The 27,567-nt window shown below is 33.6% G+C and overlaps 1 protein-coding gene across 1 annotated transcript in view; it reads right to left on the minus strand.

The window, feature by feature from the left end:
- The window catches only part of KCNH7 (potassium voltage-gated channel subfamily H member 7), a 479,507-nt gene that overhangs the window by 33,001 nt on the left and 418,939 nt on the right, over window positions 1-27,567 (minus strand). Inside the window, exons 9-10 of the mRNA XM_038584668.1 lie at window positions 20,490-20,689; window positions 2,145-2,397 (exon numbers count right to left, since the gene is read on the minus strand). Of these exons, the coding sequence (XP_038440596.1) occupies window positions 2,145-2,397; window positions 20,490-20,689 (453 nt within the window). The remainder of the gene's footprint in view (window positions 1-2,144; window positions 2,398-20,489; window positions 20,690-27,567) is intronic.

The raw sequence follows: 27,567 nt of genomic DNA on the forward strand, positions 1-27,567 counted from the left end.
TATTGAGAATTAAGTAGGTGCCAGGCACTGTGTCAAATGCTTAGGTGAATTATCTCATTTAATCCCCAAAATAATCTCATAAAGAAATTACTACTTATTACCTAAATATTATGACCAATGAAAGAAGATTAAAGAGGTAAACTGATTAGGTCAAGGTCACCTACTTTGTTGGGTGAAGGGTGGGAGAGAGTAGCCATGATTAAATCCCATGCATTCTGACTCCAGTCAAAATCATTTCACACTTGGTATGTTTGATCTTCTCCCAATATTTTACTAGAATGTCATGGCCACTTTGTTTTTTCTGTCTCTAAATGTTAAGACACTTAAAAATTATACCTGTGGAATACATGCTTAATAATTACTGCTAAGTTATTGATCATATAACTTTTAAAGGTTGTCAATGGCAGTGTAAAATGGTACTTTCTTACATGTATCATGAAGCTTCTTTTCAGATTTAGAAAAAAACTTTCTGGATCTGTTAAGTTAGTTTTTGATAGTTTATATATACTCGATTATGGAAATTATCAAAGACTTTTAAACTATAAAACTCTAATTGGTCAAAAATATCTTACTTTAAATGTGAATCAGAGAGAAATCAGAGAGCATATCTCCATGACAGAATTTGATATGGGCAAGACTATATTAACTTTGTTTTTAATAAATACTTTACTTCAAACCTGTAATGAACAATCATAATTTGTGAAGATTTTACATGGCAATGGGACAGAAAAAGAGAATCTCTTGAAATTATACTTTTAATACTTTGGTTATGGATGTTGTCAAAGAAAAGCTCTCAACTAAATTCAGCATGAGCTTTGCGTTTTAATTAGTTTACATGACTGTAAATGAGCAAAAACTATACCAGTCAGTGTGTACTGCTTAACTACTCTAAAATTACTGTTTTATAAAGCGAGAAGGCTTGTTACCTCCCTGTAGAAGCTGGGGCAGGCAGATTCTAAGATCAGGAATGCAAGGAAGCATGCTTCTTTTCTGGCAGCCTACAGAGCAAACTGTCAAGGCCAAACAGGGTGAAAGTCCAACTTTATTATGTAGCTGCTACCTGATTTATGTTTTTATTCTTTGCCTGCTTATTGAATCGTAAACCAAATTGTGCATCTTGTCAATCTGGGATTTAAAGAAAACTGTCACTATAATAAAATTATCAAAAAATATAGGAATTACTCAAACTTCATCCTATGCTAGGCCATACTCTGGTTTTGCACAGCAGCAAAGAAAACAGACAACATCCTGGTCCTTTGGATGTTAAAATCAAGAATCTAGTGAAAGGAAATAATTGAATCACATGCTCATTATTTAAATGGACCTAGATTTAAGCCACGGGACAACAAGGGGGTGCATATGTTCACAAATACTGGGGGTAGGCGTTCCCATGGGGAACCTGGGGCTTAACCTTCCTGGCTAGGTGGTAGAGGAGGAAATCTGATATTCTTTCTCTCTGCTCCTTTCCTCTTTCTCACTGTTCTAATATTCAGAAGAAGTCCTATAAGTTCACACTGACTAAATTTGGTCTTGAAGAGACAGATTGGACAGATGGACTTTCTTTTGCACCCAAACCAGTTTAATTTACTAGTAATTTCAATCTCTTCACCACCTTTATCCCTGGGTGCTAAGTTCATAGCTCTCTATATTACTTAGGTAAGGTTTTATATAATTCCATCTGATGGGACATAGCAGGTAAAAGTGCACAGCAAATAGATGAAATTTATCAACACATAAATGCAGTTCATGACAGGGCATTCGTGCACGCTAGCGAGTATCTTACAATGTACACATTTTATTTAAGGTGTTAAGGGCGCTAGCATGAATCCAAGGTTCTCCAACATGAAAAGCAAAATGTTGACTATTTTCATATATTTGGCCTCAAATGCTTAAGTAGCTGCCAAGAATTAAAGAGAGTCATGGAAATGTTTACACATCAGAGAAAAAGTGAGACAGTCAAGAAAACATACTTTCTGCAAGGTCAATTTGATTTGGATTGAATTTTAAATAAAGCTTTAAGATTACCGATCAGTCTTAAATAGTACTCATAGATGAATAGATCAGTCCTGTTTTCTATCATTTTAAACTACACATTGCAGCAGCTACTAACTCAATTTGTCACCATCCAGTTCTGAAACACTCACCCAGAATAGCTACCACAATGTCATCTTTGAGGATTTCAATGGAGCCTCTGGATAGGAAATAAAGTGCAGTGAGGACATCCCCACAGTGAACCAGGGTGTCTCCTGGAGGTGCATGGGTTGTCTTGAACTTCATTGCCAAAGCTCTAAGGCAACCTTTACTCGCCCCCCGAAAGGCTTTGCAGTTTTGCAGCAAAGTCTGGTTGAGATGTAGACAAATGTCAGCTTGTAAACATTCTGGGAAGCCCTTTAGGACCTGAAGAAAAAAACATAAAGAGTTTCATACTACCAGTGCACAGGGTACATCCACCTGAGAAGTAAAGTCTATTTCTTGCTCACAGAGCTGCAGGTGTAGTCATTGTCACACGAGTTCTTACAACGCTTCTACCTCGCCTGCCTTACTGAATGCTTGGTGTGCTAAACATGTCAGAATTTTAACTCGAATACTTGTTCTCTGAATTAACTGCAGGCATTCAGACTCAACACAAGTGCCGTCTCATTAAAATGTAATGCCTATGTTTCACACTGCTTCTCATTCCCTGCATTATGTGAGATAGTATCATACTGTGCACATAGATAATGTAATGTGACAATTAGTAAGACATAACTAATGAAAGGCGATGCAGCTCAAAAGACAACCTTTTAAAGGAATCTCAAGTCAGTTTGGATCGCTGTCTCTGGTACACTTCTTAATTGTAACTAGTAAAAATAGTGATCCTGAAAGAACTATGGTATTTTTAGTGTCATATACCAGAGAGTGCTCTTAGGTAGCAGTACGTGGAATATTTGTTTCATATGCCTACAATTAATACTAAATATTTTGGTAAGCACTGAAAATAGAGAAAGGGAAGGAGAATGGCAACCATACTTGAAGTATAGTTATGTTTTCAGAACAGGAAATTGTGCCAAAGTTTACAGTGCAGATGTAAAGCTTCTAACAACACTACTGTTTTGACAACCTATTCAGTGACTAAATTAAATCTTGTAGAAGAGATTAAATAATAGCTTGTGACAAGTGCCATTCAATTTAAACTGTATACAATTTTATACTATTTTATAAAATTCCCAGTATACAATGGACCAAAGACACTCAACTCTCGCTTCTCTGTGTCTTAGCTTATTTTGGGTGTCATAGATAGTTTGAATTCTCATGTTGACTTTCCTCTGTCAGTAAAAATAAATCCACTTAAATGTGCTTTGGAGTATGGGGGAGAGGCTTAATAATGTTATTTTAGGATTTCCTAACTTTGGGGTCAATCTTGCTATTGTTGTTCCATAGAGCTAAAAGTAATCAGGAATTATTCATACAGAAAATTGAAATGTATATGGTCCACAGAAGAACTACAAATTAGACCATATTTGAGTTAACTTAAATTTATTTTTACCTTAAATGTTAAAGCAGTCACAAGTGTACTGTTTCTGTAGGACCACTGTGTGATGTAGTTGGTCGGACTGGCCATGGTATCATACAAACAGATCAATGAGAGATCTAAAACATTACAGCCACTAACTCAAATCTTGTTTCCTTTGTATAGTCACTTACAGAAATGGGTCAAGGGTGTTTTAGAAGAAAACTCACAGAATATGAGTTCTGGTCTTGAATTTGCCACAGGTTGACACTTGTGCAAGTCACTTCATCTATCTGTGTTTCTTTGCCAGAGAATAAGAGCTTTTTTGATTTTGAAATTTGTTATAAGTTACCAGTAAATAGTGGGCCAATTTCTAGACACTGCTTACCCAGCTCCACATGGCTGTAGGAATTCAGACATTTACCCTGAAGTTTCTATATTACCTGGCTCAGACCCCAAAGAAATGAGCCTTCCTCTTATCTGAATTCCTGGGCACTCTTCTGAAACCTCTGTCCTTAATTCCATCGTTCAGACGTTGTCTACATGACTGGACTCCTACCAGATTTCCTGCTTGGACTGAAACCCTCGCCAAATCGATAACTTGCCTAGTCTTTGCCCATTTCTGCTTTTTGGGGGCTAGAGGCTCTTTCTCCACTCTTTGTCATATCCTAACAACTCAGCTCCTCTCATAAAACCAGGCCTCTGGTAGATCACTGATTCCTTCTACTTGTCTAAATGATCACATGGAATTTTGGCAAGTGATGCTAGACTAGAGTTAAGCATAGTTTACACAGTGTTTTCTGAAATGGAGCTACTTTATTTAAGGATGCTATAGTAGGAAAATCCCAGTTCACTGTCTTCCTGCATATGATTTCCTTTTCCTCCTGAAGCCCACTGTTGTGGGCTTCTCAGATGTTCCCATACAGATAAAAACATAAAGAGTATCATGCCAAGTAACAAGGTAACATGTCTATTTTTCTCCTAAGATTTGGGTATAAAAATGTACAAAAAGACATTTATATTTCACATAAATGGGGAAGTAGCACTTTTCCTATAATAGTTTGGATGAGATTATTGAGCTTGTAACTGCTATTACTGGCATTTTCCTGTGTTATACTTCCTGAGTATAGCCTGCTTATAAAAGGAAAAATTGTGCATGTGTGTGCGTGTGCGTGCTTTGAATTAGAAGGTGCAGATGAGCTAGAGGTAGGGGTTACTCATTTCTCTGAGTATGTTAGATGAGCTATGGAATCAGGCATGAGTTGAAGTTCTAGTTCTGACACTAGTTGTGAATTGGTTAATTCAGTTAACTTTTCTTGAGATTCAGTTTTTTCAACTGTAAAAATAATTAATAATACCTACTTCATAGGATTGTGCCCACAATTAAATGTGATCATGTATGTAAATTATCCCATCCATTCTGCGGAACAGTTTACTCTTGACTCCTTTCTTTCTTTCTTTCTTTCTTTCTTTCTTTCTTTCTTTCTTTCCTTCTTTCTTTCTTTCTTTCTTTTTTTCTTCTTTCTTTTTTTTCTTTCTTGTCACACACATTGCTCCTAAAGAACTGGTAAATTCTCTTTAGCTAAAAATTGAGAAATATAACAACCAATGAATTCTTCCTGGTTTCTTTGGTGAATAAGAAATTCACCACTAAGTTTTGTGTTCCATTGCTTCAACAGTTTAAGGTTTTTTATTCTTCTCCTCTCTCTAACTTTTGTTTCCTGTTTCTGACTTATGTTAAATGTTTTGGCTTCCTTGCACTTAGGTTTTCACTGTGACTTGTCTTAAATGCTTTTTGTAAGTAGGCAGTTACTAAATCAATACAAATGTGTTCTTGGAATGCCAATTTTCTTAGAATCACTCACGAAGTCATACAAAGTATTTGGGAAAGTTTTTCAACACTATTCTCAAATGTCCTTGTTGGTTTTTTGTTGTTGCTTTGTTTTGTTTTGTTTTAATAATAAATTTATTTTTTATTGGTGTTCAATTTGCCAACATACAGAATAACACCCTGTGCTCATCCCATCAAGTTCCCCCCTCAGTGCCCGTCCTTGTTAAGTGTCATTTCCTTGCATTTATACTGTCAGATGTGACTCCCATTGGAAAGAATGGCCTCAAGTTGGAGGTAGCACAGAGTTTCACAGAGAAGTTTTTGCTTGCTCAGGGAAAAGACATGCACATGTTGGCATGAAGGACTTATCTGGATTAAGGAATTCTCCGGTGGTGTTAGCGTTTCACTATCTTTCTTAATTTTCTTAAGTTAGTTACATAGATCACTTAAGTAAAAGTCAATAGAAGTTAACATTTAGTAATTGAATCTCTTACTAGCCCAGAGGTTTAAATGTCTCACATAAGTTAGCAGCTTTGGAATCTGGGGTATGCCTAAGAAATGGGACTTTAAAAGCAGAGTTAAAAGAGAGAGCTTATAGAGAAATAGAGTAGGAGAACATTGAAAAGACTGAGGATAATGGGGTAGATTTAAGTAGTATTCATCCTAGACTCCCATTACTATTGGTCTCAGCTGTGTTGCCTTCCTTACTTCCTATTCATTATACTTTTTTTTTTTTTATCAGGTTTGATTCCTCTGCTAAACCACTTAATATGAAACTTCCTCACTTAACACTCAAATATTAGCATTTTTATCAGGTCTAGCAGATCTGGTTGTACAGAGAAGGTATGCCAAGCACACAGGTATCACGATGCAAGCTGGTTTAGTGATTGTTATAATTACTTCCACTACACTATACATAACCTTCTTGTCTGTCAAGTTCTGAAGCTCTGAGGGTACACAGCACTTGACACTGTATCTCGAGTCATTATTTATTGAGTTGATTTGATTTCATAGACCAAGTAGCATGATCCAGAATCAGGCTCATGGTCTGCAGCTTGAAAAAATCGTTCTCTTCTTTTAGAAAATATGTAATAAGTATCTACTCTATACCGAGCACTTGACTAGGCATGGAAGCATTACGATGGGGAAAAAAACCAAAACGTGTTCCGAACATATACCTGGCTCTTAAGCCTTTCTCTAAATGCCCAGATTTATATATGTAAATATATATATATATAGTCAGAATTTCCCACACTTCACTTTGCATGGACGTTTATAGTATACGTTTGGACATTTATAATACTAATGGTTGTTCAAACGAACCTTCAATATACAGTTAATTTAAGGTGAGTGAAAAGCTCCAATTTAACTTTTCTAATATTTGCAGTTATGGGGCATTTTAAAAACTTCCTGACATTCCAGAAAATGTTTTCAAGGCTGATAAAAAATCCCATGTCTTTATTATGGTATAATGTTATTTGAATATTTTATAAATCTAAGGTTAACTTTCTTTCACTCAACTTTATGTGAATAAAACTCTCTGCAATCCTCAACTTACATAAGACAAATGAGACATTCATTATTGTAAGTGAGCTTGAAATGCCTTCTGTGACTACTAAAAGGAATCAACCCCATAGCATAGAACCAAAGGACATTGGCTTAAGGACATTCAAATAAGAATGGCCCAACAACTACACAAGAATATAGTATTATTAAATCAAACTAAAACTCTTTGAAGAAATCATAGAAAGAGAGAGAGAGAAAACTGAAATAATTATCCCATAGATAACACCTATCAGACATGATCAGATATTAATTCAGAAGTATTTAACTTTATACTAACCTTCCCTCAAATGTGTGTCTACTGGCTCACATGTAGTGGAATAAATACTACAATATTATTAATATTTGCAATTATGCATTGAGTGAATTCAAATTTTCTCCATACTGAGCAATGAATACAAAATTTAGAAAACAGTGGAGTTGAGGTTAATGTAGCCCTGCAATTTATGATTTGATATGAGTATGTTCATCAAAATGACATTAGTCTCATTTACTTTTTAATAAGTAGATCCTTAAATTAAACTTATATACTTATGCCAATAAAACAATTATGGTACCTATTTTATGTATTGAGGTTTCAATGAAAAATAATTTTGGTTCATGTCTATGACAGATTACAATTAGAGAAATGTGTCTTGAGATTCAGTCAGTGGAGTCTGAGAAGAAGAAAATTAATCAATATTAATTAAGATTATTATTATTTTTTAAGAAACCATTATATCACCCTTCATGGTGGGGCCTACTTTCTATTGGATTTTGCTCTGGAAATAGTTCTTTTATAATCAAATTTCAACACAATTTTGTCTTTTAACAGTAACTATGTGTCCTATGGGTCAGGCAGGTGATTTATGGTCTTAAAACCGTGATTCTCTTTCCCACTCAGTTTAAGGCTTCCTTTTATTCTAGGAGTCTTCATGCTCCTGGCCCCACCAGTTGCAGGAGAGAACTTTATTTCCTCATACCTGGATGCTGATAGATAAGGATTTTCAAATAAAGTTAAAAATTCACAATATATTGATAATAAACTCATTATTCCTTCCTCAAATTTAAGACACATGATTCAGTGCTTACTGTCTCTTACCTTGGATTGCAAAATGCTCTTGTATGGTGGGTACACTTTCTAGGTTCTGTTAGAAGAGTATCAACAATGGGATTTTTACCATGACTCTCTCCAGATACTATCTATAGTTTTGGAAACCCTCTATTTGCTTTAGAAAGGACCAAAATATATTTTCTTATAGATAACCTCCTATCCAGACAATATTGGAAAATTGATTTATGTTGTAATGGCTAGTTTCTGATTTGTTTCACCTAGTATAGCTGCAGAGGGGTACATTCCCAAAGGTAGGCTGAAAAGGACACCATGAGAAAGACAGTCTGAGTATGTTAAATGTTTACCCTAAACAGCAAATTAATCTTATAAACAAATTTGGTAACTATGATAACTGATACTAGGAAATTTTCTGAGGAAATTCTCTGGTTCATTAAATACACTTAGATCTTGACAAATTAGGATTATTCAAAACACAAATTAACACTCCCTATGAAACACTAAACCTCAAGTGTGATTATCAAATAGATGATGCAAATAATATGTTAAATCTTAAGTCTCTGCCCTAGAGTATAGCCTTAATATTTTATAGCATTTTCTGATTCTAATAGAATCATTGCCATGTAGGCATTCAGCATTTGGTAAATCTTTACCACTTATATTACCACTTATAAGATACCAAACCTCGATTTTTGTTGTTTCTGAAAGCTAATGTATTCCCTAATTTTGAGGTCATCCCAGGTCATATCATTGCTATGGTTATGATTTATCGTTAAGAAATAGGAAGCACGCGTTTTTCATGTACCCTTGGTTTAATACTTCATGTTTAGCCACTGATCATGATAAGTAGGTTCTCTTAGCAGTTTTAAACATTTAAGTACACATTCCCTAGTCTGAAACTCAAACTGCTTTGCTATCTGCTTTCTCATTTTACCTTCATGTGGCTAATGGGAATAAGGGATTATTTCATTGTACAGGAAGGGCATCATACCTGGCCAGATCGTTGGCAAAGCAAAGTATTAAGTAATCCTTAGCATGGGCCATCATAACCCTTAAGAAAATTAATTTTCTACGTGTAACTTTTCAACATTTGTCACATGCAGATATAATTTAGAAGCAAAATAATGAACAGAACAAAAACTTGCCACACACAGACATGGGAAACAATGTCATAAATCCTGACCTGGTTTTGGTACAAGTAAAGGTTCCCTGAAAAATTAAAGTTTTCCCGCCTGCTTCTCCTTGCCTCTCTGGCAAATCTCACCACCAGTTAACAGCATAATATGTGAGATGATTCTTTGCTTTCAGAAAGACACTCAAACTTTAAATTGACCCCAATTAAGTCAGGGCCAGGGATGAGTTGGAGTGTGGGTAATGATGAGTAAGGCGGGGAGGATTTATTGCTTTTACATACATGTCCTTGTTACCCAGACTCTGGAGTTCTGCTAATTCAGCAAGAGCCTGAGTTTAAAAAGTGCATTAGGATTTATGGTATGAGGTCCCAAAGATTAGCCAACCGTAGAACCTACCAGGGTTTTTAAATGTAATAGGAGGAATCTGGATAAGGAGAAACAATTTTGGGACCTTCCCCTCAACCCAACTATTTGAGACAAAGAGTGAGAGAAAGTATTAACAAAATATAACTGTAGTGGGGTCTATTGGATGCTTTGCAAATACTTCTCAAATGGATTGATTGTAAATGACCTGAGCTTGCTTACAAAGAAAGAGAGAGGGGGTGCAATCTTCCAGGTAATGAAAAGAATGATTTAAGTACCACTTTGTACTTGATATGCCATCTTGAACTTAAATCTAGTTGTATGTTTCTGAAACATTTCTCATGTGATAATATTTTAGAACCATAATTTGATTGACTTATCAACTTTATATAAGGAATAGAGAGTGGTTAATTACCTATTTATTTATTTATTTATTACCCCATTTTTTAAATGTAAAGCTGATGCATAATTGCATTTGGGATTTTAATTGTGGAAGAACTAAGACTTCAAATTTTGTCTAGGATTCCATCACCTATTGTGACTTGCCACAGCTAGCTGTCCGTTAGATTGGATGTTTAAAGTTGTTCCCAATAGGTTCCCCATTCATTTAATTTATTGGTTTTATCAACAGCTAACACAGAATAGGAATGTAGCATAAATGTAATTTTCTAGTACCAGATAGGGTATTTGTACCAGTTAGGGTATTTGTACCAGTTAAGGTATTTGTTCCTCAGAAAGATTAGAGCCAGACAACAATTCCAATTGTTTTCTAGAGAAAGCAATGACTGTATCAGCAATTATATATTTTTTTCACAAAATAGGAGAAGCTCTCAAAATAGAATTTTTCTTCCTCCTATCAGATTCCTTTTCTGTAAAATGTATTGATTCTTGCTGCCCCAGCACTCTGAATGTTCCAGTATTGTCCCTGTACATTTTTATTTCCACTAACTGAATTCTAAACCCGCTGTGTTTGCTCTGAAACCTATTTATGCTGGCTGTAACTTGTCAGTGGAATTATATAATTTAATCATATTTTACATAAAAAAATAAAATATGTGTAAAAAAAAGGAAAGCAGGTTTCCCTCATCTCCATGACAATAAAGCTAAATGCTTTGGAAAATCTTTATAAAAGATGAGTTATTTTAAAAATTGCAACTACAGATTGCTTCTACTTTAAGTGTAGGAGCTTTAACACTTATAAAAGTAGAAATGTTACATAGTCCATTAACTCTGATTATAATCCAAAAAATTAAAAATATTTAAAAATGACCAGAAAATCAGAAATATATGGAAATTAAGAACCACACTCTATGATAACCTTTGAATCAAAGAAGAAATAATGTAAAAAAGCAATAAAAGGAGAACATGTCATATTAAAACCCATGAAACCACAGAAAAGATTGCATTGAGAGGAAAATTCTCAATGCCTTCATTATTATAGAAGAAAGATTCAAATAATAAATGACCTTAATACAATGTTAAAAATAATAGGACAATCCAAAGGAATAAAATAAAAGGGGGAATTAATGAAGGCAAACTCTGGAAATAAAAAAAGGGGGAATTAATGAAGGCAAACTCTGCTACTTCCTGGAACAGTAGCAAGTATAAATTCATGCAAAGGCTAGTTCCTTGAACAAAATCCAGTGGAATTTATAAATTTTTCAAAAGCCTGTTAAAGGGAAGGAGAACAAAAATATACAAGTTTAGGAATGAGAAAGCAGGTGTACCTTTTGATACAGAAAAGATTAAGTGAATTAGAAGAGAATTCTACATGCAATTTTACAACAACTTTGACAGCCTACATGAAATGGATGAATTCTTCACAAAACATACATTACCAAATTGACCAAGGAAGAAACAGAATAGATAATTACCATGGTAGAGTCGGAATGGTGACCTACTATGAAAACCTCCAGGACCACATGGTTTTACAGATGATTTCTTTAACAGTTAAAGAGCATATGAGTATGCACTGATATCATTATAAAATAGATGCAAAACTTGAAAAAATTTACTAATCAACAAAATCAACAAAGAACCAAAAACTGTATGACCAATTAGGATTGATTTCAGGAATGCAAAGATATTTTAAAAGTATGAGTCTTAATGGTGAAGTTATTTGTATTGAAATTAGCTGCTACTATTCAAAATTTTTTTGGAGGATCTAATGAACTAAAAATCATAATACACAGTATTTAAAAAGAGAATGAATCTATTTATTTTTGATGCTGATATGACTGTGTATCTAGAACATCCAAGAGGAAATCCTCAAGGAAATCCCTCCAATACCCCAAACTAAACAAAATTATATTAAACTAAGAAAAAGTCCTATCAAAACAAAGCATGGAATTTGTTAAGGTGGCTGTAACGAAGACAGTTTTACTCCCTATTACCTATAAGTAGGTAAAAATGGAAATATGCCATATATTTCATTTGTTTGACTATACTGTATAAAATTTAAAAGTAAATTTAACAACGAAGATAAGAATTTCTCAGAGGAAAATGATAACATTTCATCGAAGGAGATTTTATTTTTAAAGATCTAAACCAGAGTTCTCAATCCTGGCTACTTATTAGAACAAACATACAAAAATACTGATGCTTGGATTTCACTATAAGCAATTCTGATTTAATTGTTGTAAAGTGGATCTGAAAGCACTGAAGTTTGGTTAATGCATTTTTAGATGATTTTATTGTGCAGCAAGGATAAGAACTTAATATATGAATTCCAAAGTTATGCAAAAATTAACGTAAAATTCATAGGAAAGGGTTAGCAGCAGGCTTACAATCTATTCTCTATATTTCCTGAGGAACATCTGTAAAGAAAAGTGACCAGCTAATGACAAAACATTAGTGATTTGCTCCTGGCAAACACACTAAGGAGATGGGGTACTTCCTATCTGTAGAGTATTTCTAGCAGGATGTATGTTATCTAAATTACTATGGTAAACAAATCTTTCATTAAAATATTTATAGGACATGGCTTCCTGGAAAATGTTATGTAGGCTCTGCAACTTTCAGACTATAAAATGTAGAAGTTTAGTGACCAAAAGAGTTTCATTGTGCTTGAGTGTTAAGCCATTACATACACTATTTAAGGACCCGCTATGTTACATCTGAGCCAGAACACATACTAATATGGCAAGGAAGAACCTCCACGTTTTGCTTATGCCTTATGATTACATACATTCTTGAAATTGTTGGTAAAGTTTGATATTGGTTATAATTTCTGACTCTTGTTAGCCAGAGTTGACAATCTGATCATCGGATTATCTCAAAAGCCAACATGGAGTTTGTTGTAATTGAATAAAAATAGTCATATATCTTATCTGGAAGAATAAGTACTCTCAAGTAGCTAGGGAAATCAGAAAAACAAGATTAGTTAGGGTTGACCTACTTTGTCAGATATTAAAGCATGATAGAAAGCCACTAAGTACAAATCATTATTATATTGTCGTAAGAATGAACTAATAGAGATACTTTGACAGCAAAGATAGGTACACCAACTGTATTTGACAATTTAATGTATAAACAAGGTGGTATTTTAAATCAATAGAAAAAGAATGACTTATTTATATTCTAGAAGTATTATTTTCTATTCACATAAAGAAAATAATTCACAAGACTACATTTCAAACAGAATACAGAATTTTCATTCTAATCATGTAACAGAATTTGTAAGAAAATCTGGGAAACTACTTGTATAATCCATAGGTTTAGTAGGACCTTTGAAAATCAGGACAAGACCTCTGAACTATATAAGAAAAGTTGACTAATTGGACTATATCTTAAAAAAAAAAAAACACTTTTAAATCCAAAAGATTTTTTTTAAATCAAAACCAACACATTGAAAAGAGATTGGAAACAAACTGCAATATAGATGACGAAGCATTAGGATCTGTAATTCACAATTTTTTCTTATAAAATGATAAGAAAAAGATGAAAAACTATACAAAAATGCTATATAGAGATATATAGGTAATTCATAGGGGAAACAACCCGATTAACCATACCTGCTTTGTTATAATGCTCTGACCTCACTGCTTGGTGTCTGCTGTTCAACACTAAGCACCGATCATAGGTAAAGCAGAGAAAATTAGAGTTAGATTCTGGGCTAAAGCCCCTGTCTTAGAAAACACAACTAATGCTCCTCATATTTCCTCATATTCATACATAGTGATTCACAATTAGAACAGGTGAGGGATAGAAATGGAACAATATGATTCTGACAATAATTACACCTATGTGGAGTGAGTCTTTGATTTATCTTCCTACTCTGGTAGGTGTTTCTAGCTACTGATCTCTTTTAGTTAGCATTTTGATCTGAGAAGATTATCAGTGGAGTGGGAAAAGATGAATTAACATAGCTCCAGAGTATTAAAATGTACCATCTGAGGTGCCAGACTCCTGAATAAGAAAGATCCTTATCATTCCTAAGTTGAGTATAGAATTCTACTAGGGGGGTGACCCACTTGATTAATAGGAGCCCAAGACGCAAACAAAAAAGAGACTTTTTTTTTTTTTTTTTTTTTTTAGGAATATCTGCTATGAAAGAGGCAATGATTATTTATTTTCCATTCATGCTCATCCTCATGGATAGCAATATGTCTAAACCAAGAAAAACAAAATATATGTAAATTCCCTGAATACTGTGGCCTTTAGGCTATTAAGAGCAATTGGACTAGATGAGCTTACTTTTGTTTATTTTCACCCTTAAAAAGTGATTTAAAAAACTCTGACATATTGGGTGGAATATTTACATATCCATTTCAATATGAATTCCCAGACCCCTGTAATGTCTCAAATAATTCTTCCACTAAGTAATACTGGATTTTTATTTTGAGAGAAATTGCAAATGGTTTGATTTCATTAAGTTTGATAATGCTGAGTTGCTCTAATAGTTGAATTAAAAGGACCTTAAAGTCATGTTTACAAAGAACAGTTTAAAACAGAATTTTGGTGTCTTGATGTTTTTCCATATTTTAATTATTGATTAAACCCGTGTTGAATATTAAGTGATCTTAAATTGAGTTTAAATTTCTCCTGTGTTTCTAAGACTCCAAAGAAAATATTTGAAAACATGTCACATTCTCCAGCATGAGAAATTGCCCTCTAGAGTCCTGTTTGAAAGTATCATTATTTTAAGGAGTTAAAAAAAATAATAATTTGAGGCATCATTTCTGCTATCCTCCTACTGGAAGAGGAACATTATTAATGAATGGAGAAACTGTAGTATGTTCATTGCTCAGTGTGGTGTTTCTGCAATGACTGTTTTTCATGTGTAAAGCCTGAGGCCATGCTGTCATTTCTCTCGGCTCAGAAACCACTAAAGACAAGATTTTACTGTTAAGAACTCCCTTTGCACAGAAGCGGCATGATGCCAGCTGTAAATAAGTCCTTCTTGATAATGGTTGGAGCCCAGGATGAAGTGACCATAATCATTTGTGAAACATGATTGAGCACATACCATTTGTGACCCGAAAATACCAGATGTCTGTCTTAAGCCTGATATTGTTCATGTCAGGGGGTTCCAGATGGTATTTATTGTTCTCTCTGGTATTTTTGAGACTTTAGAGTGGATAGCTTGGTGAAAATAGGAAGGACGTGGGCCTTGTTCTTTCGTAAGCACCTGTTGTTCAGGTACTGGCTATAGTAGGCAAGTATGTGTGCTAGTAGGAAATTTCTTGACAGTTCAAAATTTTACCACCTACATACATAATTTTTGTAGAGCCAGGCAGTTCCTGTTAACTAATCAGCATGCCTCTGAAAATATCTTTTAAAGTACATTGTAGACAAGTATTTTAATTCAACTCTTAAGGTAACTAGGTATTTCTTTATAAAAAACTAAAAGATGTCACCAGTCCTAAGGATCACTATCATTTAAATTCAGGTTTTGCCCTATTTTTAAATGTGTGGTTTTATTTGCAAGGCTGTGTAGAGAAGCTGCATGTTTTTCAAAATTTGGCGATATTTTCAATGCTTTTTGCACACTGCTGATTTTAGACCTATGCTTTTTTGTTAAAATACTATTAGCCAAACAAAAAATATCTATGCAAATTACACAGGTTTGCCTATGTAAAAATTGTGTTGTGCTATTGATATCTTTCAATGTAAGTGATCTTATTTTCCGAAGAATTCTTAGAAATAGAATCCTTGCTTACTAGAGGAACAAATATGAGGGCACCATGTTTTTTAATCATTTTATTAAGCTTTATGACTAATGAATCAAAGGTTTTTCATTAACCATATTTATCAATTTGACTGTGTAAAGGATCATTAGGAACAGTTAAGGGGGAATAAAAACAATATGGTGAAGATAAGCTATACATTTTTAATGAAGTTTAATGTCACAAGGATTGTTTTTACATGAGTTGCTGACCGAAAGACCCATCGCTGCCTTTCACTATGGTGTATCAAAATGGTCCATGAGTGGAGGAGATTTGAATGTAAAGGTCTGGCATAGATGAAGTCATTTCAGTAAGTATACAGAACGGGTACAACAAAGTTTTTGTTGGCATAGAGTTAGACTGTGGATGCAGATACAATCAATGCTAGTTAAATAGATAGTAGTTAGTAGTAAGTAGTAGTAGGTGGGTAGTAGCTAGTAGCTAAGGTCAGTAGTTAGTTAGCAAAGGGTACTCTGATGGGTAGCAAAGGAGCTTTGGAAAAGAGCCTTGGAAGGAAAGGAAATCAGATTTTCACTAACATGGCTCTTAGACAACACATCAACTCCAGGGAGTAAGAATTTCTTTAGACAATATGCCATTATTTATTAGTTTTGTTTCCATTTTGATTGGCATTGTTTGTTGGGGCCATTATAAGTGAATTCTTTGTCAGAGAGTTCCACTGTGATTCTAAACATTTTTAGCCTATGATATTGACTCTTAATTGAAATCTTGAAAAATTCTCCCCCTCTTTAATCTTCTCCTGTCTTATACCTCCTCCCTTCTGAGGACCTGATGTACTATCTGCTTAACCAAAGAGACTGGACCATATAGTGCTAGTGCCATTGAGTTTTCTTCTTTATTCCTCAAAGCCAGTGCCTCTACCCTTTCTTTTTTCATTCCTGCCTGTCTTTAGGGAAAATGTGTCTATCTACCCTGATGAAACATTATTCCTCTTCCTATGTTTTTAGTCCAACTCCTTTCTATGGCTGTTTCTCAAAATTTTCTCCATTAATACCCCTCTCCAAAAAGAGGTCAGTTGCTCCTTTCCTTCCTAAAATAAATTTTAAAAAGTTGTTTCTGCACCACTTGCCTAATTCTTCCTTGAGCTTCCCCCCCTCCATGAGTCTTTATTTCTGAACCAGTTTTTACCTGAAATGATCCCCTTCTGTTCTCTGCCATCAACAATTCATCATCAAAGAAAACTAGAAGCCCACTATAGAAAGCAAAAGAGTAGGCAGCAGATAGCTTAGAATCTCCATCCTTCAAGTGGAAAAACTTCCATAATTACTGTTCTATACATTTGGCATGTTTGAGTTCTGGTACTTTAAAACATTTGACAATGACAAGTGAATGACATTGCAGAGAGGTTAAGTGACTTGTCCAAGATTCGTGGCAAATTGTAGAGCTAATGTTTTGGTCTTCTGAATTCCTATTTCTGATTTGTTTTATATTATTAGGCATTACAAGGGGGGCATTTTTAGGCTAAGAAATAAAACTCTTCATTAAATGTTCATAAAGTTTTTTTCCCATGTCAATATGATTTTAGATTCTGAATCAGTTTTTGTATAAATGATTTATTTCTCTCAATCCAGAATGATGTATAGAGCATGGCTATTGGTGGTCTTCTTCATTCAAGCCAGGCTCTTATATGTAGTATGAAGAAACTCGCCTCTGCACTGACATGGAAGATGATTTTCAGTTCTTGCCAATGTTGTAGCTAAAATCAATGTTGAATAATGTCAGAGAGTTTCAGACTGGGTCAGAGGACAGCTTTGATTGGGGCAAATTTCTTGAGATACTTTCAGTCTTAATCTGAGAAAGTATCTTCTTTTCCTAACTAGTCAAATTTGGGGGAGAAGATGGGAACGGGTTTCCAGAATTTACCTGTAGATATTTTTGAGATAATTTTCACTATTCCTAAGCCTAACATCTGGTACAAAAGAACACTTTCTTTCCTCTAACTTAATTATCCTAACCCTTTTCCTTTTGTACTCTCTACCATTTTATTTGATTGAAAGGGAGCCCATAAATGTCTCCAAAATTCTTTTGGTTCTGGAACATTCTGGCAATAGCTATTTCACAGAAAGCAAAATATCCAGGAATAAGAAATATGGCTGTATATTTTAGGTCGATTATTTCCTATGTTTGGGGGATCTATCAAGCAATTAAAAGTTTTGGATTATGAAAAATAATTTTGAGTCAATTAATACAGTGTGATTGGAAAATCTGTACCCCATTTTGACATGGCTGAACAGTAAAAAAATTACCTGAAGTTTCATGAGAAATTATACTTAAGTTTATACTTAAATGAAATAATGTGAAATGCTGATGCAAAATACAACAGTTTAGTGTACTTTTATGTATCACAATACATAAATTTAAATTATTACTAATTACTATTTAGTTGATAATAAAGTAATAAGACACAGGGATCATAACAATGTGGTTTTGGAGGTAAAAAATCCACTTTGATTTCTTCTTTTTTAAAAAAAAATCTCTCAATAGTCTAAGAGTACAGTTGCTTTTCTCTAACTTTGTTTTGTACATCGTGCTTAATAAACAAGCATCTTCCATTTGCTGAGTTTTCAGTAATCTTGCACTTTGATTATTTACTCACTTTGTAGTCACAAGATGAGAAATGTAGACACTGTGTACAAACAAGAAGTTCGTGCAAAGTCAAGCTCTCAAAACCACATGCAAGACTCAGTGGCACATGGTTTAGAGCTCACACACTCCAGGATCATGTAATACAGGCATGCAGATGAGAGGAAAGAAAAGCACCTACATCATGAAAATAGAGGATGATGAAAGAGAATGACATTTTCTTTATGACAATTATCTAATGCAAACCGTATACCCATAACCTTTACCAGAGTGGAGGAAGGAGCAGATAAGTGCCTTTTTGTGGGGAGGGGGAAACTGTATATAAATATTACTAGAGGTCAAGTTGTTGTTAAAGTTAAGGACTTCTAATCTGAACTTGGCCTCTTCAGGTTATCTTCCCCAGTTCCTTGCTTTGTATTTCCTCTGCTATATCATGCAATAAAGATCAGAACTAACATTGGAAATCATTTAACAAGCTCTAAACCTGACAGATAACAAGGGTATTCTCCACAATTTACACGAGAATTAAATTGGATATAAATACCTCCTGTTCTTACCGGTGGGTGTTGTGATTCCATGTATTAAGGTGTGAAGCAGACAGGAAAGAGATAAATCTTTCATAAGTACATTGTAAATAGGCAAGTGGTATATAAACCATATTCATAGGTAATAGAGTCAAACAATGAAAGGTAAATAGTTGTCAAAAAATAGGCTTTATCACAAAAATGTCACAAAACTAGTTATATGGAGAGGGGATGTACAATAAATGTTTATTACTGTTATGGAAATAATCTGGCGGTATGGAACAACAAAATTGAGTGACACGTGTTTTGATTAAAAATTCTTGACACTGCTTCAGCCAACCCAGCATTAGAGAATCCCCGATAGTTTCTGAATGCTGATATCTTTGTTCAACAATAATACAGATGGAAATACATAAAGTGATCAATTTGTACGTGCTTTCTTATGAGATTAAGGTGTTGTCTTAGTGATATCAATTTATCAAATTAATTTTCTCAAGTAACTTTGGAATAATTAGAAATAACTCATGGAATTCAGTTAGGCTTTTATATAAAATGTGCTAATTGATTAGCTTTTCAAATTAAAATATTTATAATGGCATGTCCTTACTTCTCAGTCAATAGATCACATGCGGCTTTGATAAACTTATCCTATATGGCTTTCAAAGTGGCAATGTTTGTAATGTCTTCTGTCCTTTGACTTCTAATTTTGAACCTTTGCTTTTTTATTAGGATATTACTGTTCAAATAAAAAATGTCGATCTAAATTGGATAGGCTCACTTGTGCAAAAAGTATATTAGGCTGTTCCTGTCATTAAATGTGAGTAGTTTTATTTTCTGAAGAATAAACTTATAAACTGCGTCTTTGTCCAGTGGAGTAGTTGCTAGATGGGAAGTCATCATATTTTTAATCTTTCTTAATAGGTCTGTGATATGCCATAGAATTTGGATGTGTCACATAATTATCTTTAGGAATCAGTCTCTATAGCTAAACAGATCAAAATAATGTGTGTAATTCACCTAACAATAAAAAGAGCTCTTTGGACCATGGGCATGTTATTAACTGTATTGATTTTTAAGCATTGATAGAGGTGGGAAGAATTATGAAAAGTTATCGTTGATGTTGAATTTGCTTAAAAGTTATGAAGAAATCCATATTTCCCCCTTGAAAGGAAAGATGCATTAAATCAGGTACAGTGAAAGGGGACATAGTTAATTATTGTAAATATAGAAAAATTTTTCCTTAGAAGACGCATGAAACTTCCTATCATTAAATGTTTATGGCATGCTTAAGTTCCCTAACCTCACCCACAAATCCTCAAAGTGTCCTGTTTTTGTTTTCTTGTTTTTAAAGGAATGTTAACTTTGGATTTCTGTTTGGGGGTATCATGGTTGTTGTTGCTGTTTACTTGTCAAATCTTAACACACATGGGTCCAACTGTCTTTTGGGGTGCTGGCAGCTAGGACATGTGGTGAAAGCCCAAATCCTATGTTAGCAATGTTCTCTCTAACTGGAAGTGGGAACTCTACCACACACAGTTATATCAGTTTGCATCATGTTATAATGCCTTTGCCACACAATATAACTAGATATAGCACCATGCAATGCCATGAATTGAGAATGAGAGACTATCTCCAGGGGAGAAAATAAACATCCGAGAGGAAAACAAAAGCAAGGGGTTCAAAGCTGGTGAGACTAGCTTTCCCATTTGGACTGTAGCTATAATGCCTGAGGTACTTCCATTTTGGAAAACAGAAATACATACCATGTTCATGTCAATGCCATTGGTGTACGTCCATGCGTGCTGGAAATATTCTTCAAGCCGTTGCCTCAGGGGGTTGGGGATTTGGTGAAAGCGAATGAACTCTTTTACTCGAAGCATCTGCATGTGGTACCTGGCAGTTCCCGAGTATAGCCTTTGGATAATTGCAGATACATTCCCAAAAATGCTTGCATACATTAGTGCTGGATTGGATAAAAAACAAAGTTATGGGGGAAGACTGCACTTGGGCATTATTATATCTTGTCAGAATCTCAACTATGTAGACTTTTTATTATCTCAATCCAGTTGTAAGGCCCATGGAGAGAAAAATAAGTTAAGCCAATCCTGTTGTAAATTTTATAATTTTGATGACAAATCTGGAGGGGAAAAGTGTCCAAATTCACCATGGATTCTAAATTAAAATATAAACTCAGATTGTTTACAGTATCAGCCTATAATCTGGAGTATTGACCAGAGATAAAAATGCCTTTAGAATAAACCCTTTGCTTTGTAATGTAATAAGGATATATGTCACAGGGTTATCACAGATATGTTTTCTGGAATGGGAGTTAAAAAGTTAATTTTTAAATTGGGACATCTATGCCTCTTGGTCTCAAACCTAACCTTTTAATATTAAAAATCTATTATAAATCTTAAGATTATTTTGAATACTTTGGTTTTGCTAAGGAATGATGAATTGTTTTAAGGAACTCATAATTTCCTTAGAGTATTTAGTTGTATACAATTTTTTTTAATCTATTAAAATTCATTTTTACAGTATTTCTACACAAGAAACAGATATCCCTGGCTTAGAATATAAAGATATAATTTTATTTTTGTAGAAAAAAACCAGAATACATCTTTTTCTTTCATCTGTGAGAAGAAAGAAACTGCCAAGACAATCCTAGCTATACATTTCAGTATTTAGGTTGAGTACCCTTGTAAGTGATTTCTGGGCTAAATCTGTATGATTTAACATAAGTTTTTTGAGTATCTTCTCTTTCCTTTTATGTTTGTATTTGGTTTCTAGTAATTCTAAAAAAAAGTGCTATATTCTGAACATAAAGTCAAATCATGATGCACGATCTGTATTTTGATCTTTGAGCGTGTGCCAGCATCTTAGAGAGAAGGTAGCGTATGTTTAAGACACTGGAACAGCACTATGCCACGCAGGTGGTAAAAAATGAACAGCTTACAGTGTTTGATTCAACTGTGTTCAACTAACACATTCCTCCCACCCCCACCCCAACACACTTTACAAACCATTACTTCTATAAACCACTTAATCATTTTTGAAGTAGATTTTAGCCAGATTCAGGCTAAGTATTTTAAAACAACTTATCTTCTTGGTCATTTGCTTTATTTTCCACCTTATCTTTGTCTCTGGGCTAGCATGGTTCCTTGTTTACCATAGATATCCCAAGTAAGAGAATGTCACAAAGAAAGGAGTGGCCTTTTGTTTTTATGTATTTAAAGAGGTGGAAGTTGGAGAGATCTGTAGTGAGCCTGAATTGGGATGTGTGAAAGAAAAATTCTCAGTAAGGTAGACAAGCTATCTAGGTTGGTTCTTCCACAGGAAAAACACTTGAGCCTAATTTGAGTAAATGAGCAGATGATTAAGAAGACAGTTAGCAATAGTTGCCTAAAACCAATTCCTGTGACTCCAAGAGATTCATGTGAAAAATGTATTTTACTCTTCACTATTCTATAATGTTGGAAATATTTATACAGGTTGCTAGGTCTCCAAAGTATCTATCTTTTTTTTTTTTTTTTTCAGGAAATAGTTTAGTTAGTACAGAGTAAGTTCACTTGATTTAATCAGAGGGCATATAATCAATGCTAGTTATTTTACCTAAACCACATAATTACTTGGAGGAGAGTCAGGGAAAACCTTATTTTGTTTGTAATGAATACTATGGTTTCATTTTCATTTCATGGTGTGGTTTTATCTCCACACTGCCATAAAAATGAACCAAAACATTAGTTTGGGTCATAAAAATATATTTCCACTTGTTGAGAAGATGGCAAAATCTAGATTATAAGCATATTGTTGAATACATGAATAATATGTATTTCTCTTAGTAAATTCTATGTGATGGTTTTATAAACTATAATGAAAGCATGAATTATTTTTTTTCTAATTTTTTAGGAGCAACAGGAGCTAAAGACTGTACGCAAGAGAGAAGCACAACATAATCATATTCTTTATACATCATTTACCAAATGCCTATCAAATGGCATAAAATATGAGTCAAAAGCAAGATGGCAGACTGTACATAAGGACATTTCTCTCCTTAACTCAATATTTTACTTAGCTTTCCTCAAACAGGGAGTTCTAATTTCATCAATGGTTTGTTTTAGATTTAGATATTATAGAAATAAAGCAGGTATATCTTAAAACTTCCTTCAGCACACCCCACCCCAAATCTGATATGCTAACCAAACTAATGACTTTAGTTGGTCATTAGACATTAGCTGGAATGTGCTGATAGAACAAATACACTTGTTTTCTAGTTATTACACAGAGTTTTACAAAGTTTTAACTTAAGAAGTTAGATGTTATAAGGGTATAATTTACATATAATAAAATAAATCCATTTTAATTGTATGCATCAATTAATTCTGACAAATGTATATGCTTGCTATAAGCACAAAGTACAGAACATTTCCATCACCCTAAAAGATTCCCTTGTGTTCATTGGCTGCCTACACTTACTTCAGAACCTAGACAACAACCAAGCTCCAATGCATGTCATTACAGTAGTTTGCATTTCCTAGGTTTTCATATACATGGAATCATAATGTATACATTCATTTGCGTCTGATTTATTTTGTTGTACATGTCTTTGAAATTAATTCTGTTGTATGTATTAGTAATTTGTTCTTTTTTTATCACTCTACTTCGTATCACATGGCTCTACTAGTTTATCTCTTCTGTTGACAGAAATCTCACTGTTTCTAGTTTTTGGCTATTATGAATAAAACCGCCATGAGCATTTGTGACGAGTCTTCATGTGGGCACATATTTCCATTTCCCTTTAAACACTTAGGAGTGGAAGTGTGTGGTACATATAACTTTATAAGAAGCTGCTAGACTGTTCCTCAAACTTGTGTCAATTTATACTCCCTTCAGCAATAAATGACAATATCAATTGTTCCCAACTGCTATTGCCAGTCTTTAATTTTACATGCCACTTGTAGCGGGCATGTAATATCTCATTAGAGTTTTAACTTACATCTCCTGATGACTAATGACATCTTTTCCTGCACTTATTGGCCACTCATATAGCTCCTTTTTGAAATGTCTGTTTAAATCTTTTGGTCATTTTTAAATTGAGTTGTCTTTTATTGTAGAATTGCAAGAAATTCTTGATAAATTCTGGATACAATTTTTTTTAAGGTCTAAGTATTGAGAATATTTTCTTCTAGTCTATCATTTGCCTATTTCTTTTCTTAACAGTGTCTTTTGAAAAACTAAAGTTACTAATTTTGATGAAATCCAACTTATTAATTTTTATTTTATGGCTCCGGATTTTTTTGTTTCAGTTTTGGTAATTTATATCATTCAAAGAACTTTCATATCACATTTAAATTGCCATACTTATTATGATAAAGTAATTCATAATGTTATTTTATTATTAATATCTTTGTAACGGGTAGTAATAGCTCTCCTTTCAATCAGATATTGGTAACATGTCTTCTGTCTCATCAGTCTAATTGGAAGTTTATCAATTTTATTGGTCTTTTTTTTATTGGTCTTTTAAAAAGCCAGAATATACTCCCATTAATTTTCTCTAATGTTTTTTGATTTCTATTTTATTAACTTTTGCTCTTATCTCTGCTATTTCTTCTACTTATATGTTTAGCTTAGTTGTCTTAAAATAGAAATTTAAATCTTTGATTTTAGACTTTTCTTTTTTAAATAAAAATACTGGGCAGCCCTAGTGGCTCAGCGGTTTAGCGCCACCTTTGGCCCAGGGCGTGATCCTGGAGACCCCTGATCCAGTCCCACATCAGGCTCCCTGCATGGAGCCTGCTTCTCCCTCTGTCTGTGTCTCTGCCTCTCTCTCTCTCTGTCTCTGTCTCTGTCTCTCTCGTTCTCTGTCTCTCATTAATAAATAAATAAAATCTTTGAAAAAATGCTAAATAAAAATACTTATCCCTAAAATGGGACGCCTGGGTGGCTCATTGGTTGAGCATCTGCCTTCGGCTCAGGGCATGATCCCGGGGTCCTGGGATAGAGTCCCACATCGGGCTCCCTGCAGGGAGCCTGCTTCTGTCTCTGCCTCTCTCGTGTCTCTCATGAATAAATAAATAAAATCTTTAAAAAAAAATACTTAAAACTACATTTCTCTCTTTAGCTGTCTCTTGCACATTTTGGCACATTTTTCTTTCATTTTCGTTCAGTTAAACTATTTTCTAATTTTCCATGTGATTTTCTTCTTTGAACCATAGGTTATTTGGAAGTGTGCCACCTACTTTCGTTCCAAATACATATCACTCTTTTGTTTCATTTTCTCTTCTTCTCTTCTTTATTTTCTTTCCTTTCTTTTCCTTTTTTCCTTTCCTTTCCTTTTCTTTTTTTCTCTCTCTTTATCCTTTTCGCTCCCTCTCAGGATAATTTCCAGTTTCTCTTGTGGTTAGAGACATACTCTGTATGATTCAGTACTTTTAAATTTGCTAAAATTTCTTTTGGTTCAGCATATGACCTGTCTTGAGGATTTGATTTGTAGTCCAGCAGATGGTCTATCGTGCTGAATGTCCCACATACACTAGAAAAGAATGTGTATTCTGCTGGTATTCTATAATTGCCAATGTCATGTTAATTGATAGTATTGTTCAAATCTTTTATATCTTTTCTGATTTTCTGTCTACTTATTCTACAAAACACAGAGGGAAGAGTGTTAATTGCTAATTGTAACTGTAGATTTGTCTTGTGAATTTTTCTATTTCTCCATTTGGTTCTATCAGTTTTTGTTTAATGTAATTGCTTTGTAATTGGGTATCTACACGCTTAGGACTGTGGTGTCTACTTTGTCTCTGGTAAGTCTTTGTTTTTAAGTCTTCTTTGAAATCAATACTGCTCCTCACATTTTCTCATAATTAGTGATTGTATATACATCTTTTTCCATCTTTTTCTATTACCTATGTCTTTATATTTTAAGTGTGTTTCTTTAGATAGCATATGATTGAGCCTTTTAAAAAAAATAGTCTGACAATTCTGGAAGTTTAATGAGAGTTTAGCTCACTTACATTTAATGGAATTGTTAATGTGGCTTGTGTTAAATCTACCATCTTGCTGTTTGTTTTCTATGTGTTCCATTTCTCTTATTTTCTATTTATTGGTTTTATCATTTTTATTATTCTATTTCATCTTCTCTATTGGCTTGTTAACTGTGCTGTAGTAGTTACAGTATGCATTTTTAATTTATCACTCTGTACCTTAAATAATATAATACCTCTTCATGTATAATGTAGGAATCTTATATAAGATTTTATAATTCTTACTTAAATATACTTTCATTCTCCCTTCCTGTTTTGTACTATTATTGTCACATTTTAAATTCTACATATGTTATAAAATTTAAGATATATTCTCCTAATTTTTGCTTTAAAAATTATTTTTGAAGACATTTAAAAATGAGAAAATATCTTTTAAATTTACCTACATATTAACATTTTCTAGTGTTCTTCATTTGTTTTTCTGGATCCAAATTTTCATCTTAATAATATTTTCTATTTACCTGGAGAGCTTTCTAATTTCTTGTACTTTGCTCATGATGAATTATGTCAGGTTTTGTTTGTCACTTTTGAAGGATAGATTAATTGAACCAATAATTCTGTGTTGGCAGATTTTGTTTTTTCTTTAGCACTTTAAAGATTTTATTACATTGTCTTCATGGTTTGCATTGATTCTAATAAGAAATATGTTCTCAATCTGATGCTTTCCCTCTGTACATGATGTATCCTATTTTTTTCCCTTCCAGTTACTTTTAAGACTTTTTCTCCTTATCACTAGTTTTCAGTAATTTAAGTATGGTGTGCTTGTGTGTGTGTGTGTTTGTGTGTGTGTTTTTAACATGTTTGGGATTCACTAAGCTTCTTGGATCTGTGGTTTACAGCTTTTTATCAATTTTGGATAGATTTCGGCCATTAAGATTTCTTTTTCTAGTTCCCTTCCCCATTTTCTGGGAGTCCATATACACATTTGTTAAAGTGCTAGATATTATTTGTCAGTTTCATCATTTCTGTCAATTCTGGTTCTGGGCTTTTATTTGTTTTATTAAGATATAATTGACATACAAAATTATATTAACTTTGGAAGTACAACATGGTGATTTGATATTTGTATACAGTCAGAAATGTAGTAATCATAAGTATAGTTAATTTCCATTACCACAGAGGCACAGGATATTTTTTTTCTTGTGATGAGAACTTTTAAGATTTACTCTTTTAGCAACTTTCAAATATATAATACAGTATTATTAACTGTAGTTACCATACATTATATTACATCACTATTTATTAATTAAATAATAATTTATTTAAAAAAATAAAACGCATCTACAGACATTTGAGTTGTTTCCATTTAGTTAGATGGTATCTTTTAATGTTTGATTTTTAGTTTTCTTGAGTTATATTGTAAGAGAGATGATAGATTGATCTTTTTTTCTATTTGGCTTCAAAGTTTTCTTTTAGAATGAAGATTGGTTTTAAAGAAGTTTAGGGATGATGAGAAAGTTCAACATGATAACTAGATGATATAAACTATACCTAGTATTAGTATATAGACACTATTTTACATTATATTTTTAGATATTGTATTTTATTTTTGGCTTAAAACAGATCACTCAGATCTAAGGAGTATGTACTTAGTGTAGAAATATAACTAAACAAAAATAACCAAATCATTTTCTAACACAGTTGGATCTCAATGGAAATACCACGTTAGATGCATCCATATACATCAAATGGCTTTGTGCATTTTGGGGCATTTTTATTATTAAGTTTTGAGTTGTAATTTGACTTTTCTTCTTAATTTTAGCATAATAGATCATGATAGAACTCTCTAGGAATACCT

Source organism: Canis lupus, chromosome 36 (genome assembly GCF_011100685.1).
Source record: "Canis lupus familiaris isolate Mischka breed German Shepherd chromosome 36, alternate assembly UU_Cfam_GSD_1.0, whole genome shotgun sequence".
Classification (NCBI taxonomy): Eukaryota; Metazoa; Chordata; class Mammalia; order Carnivora; family Canidae; genus Canis; species Canis lupus.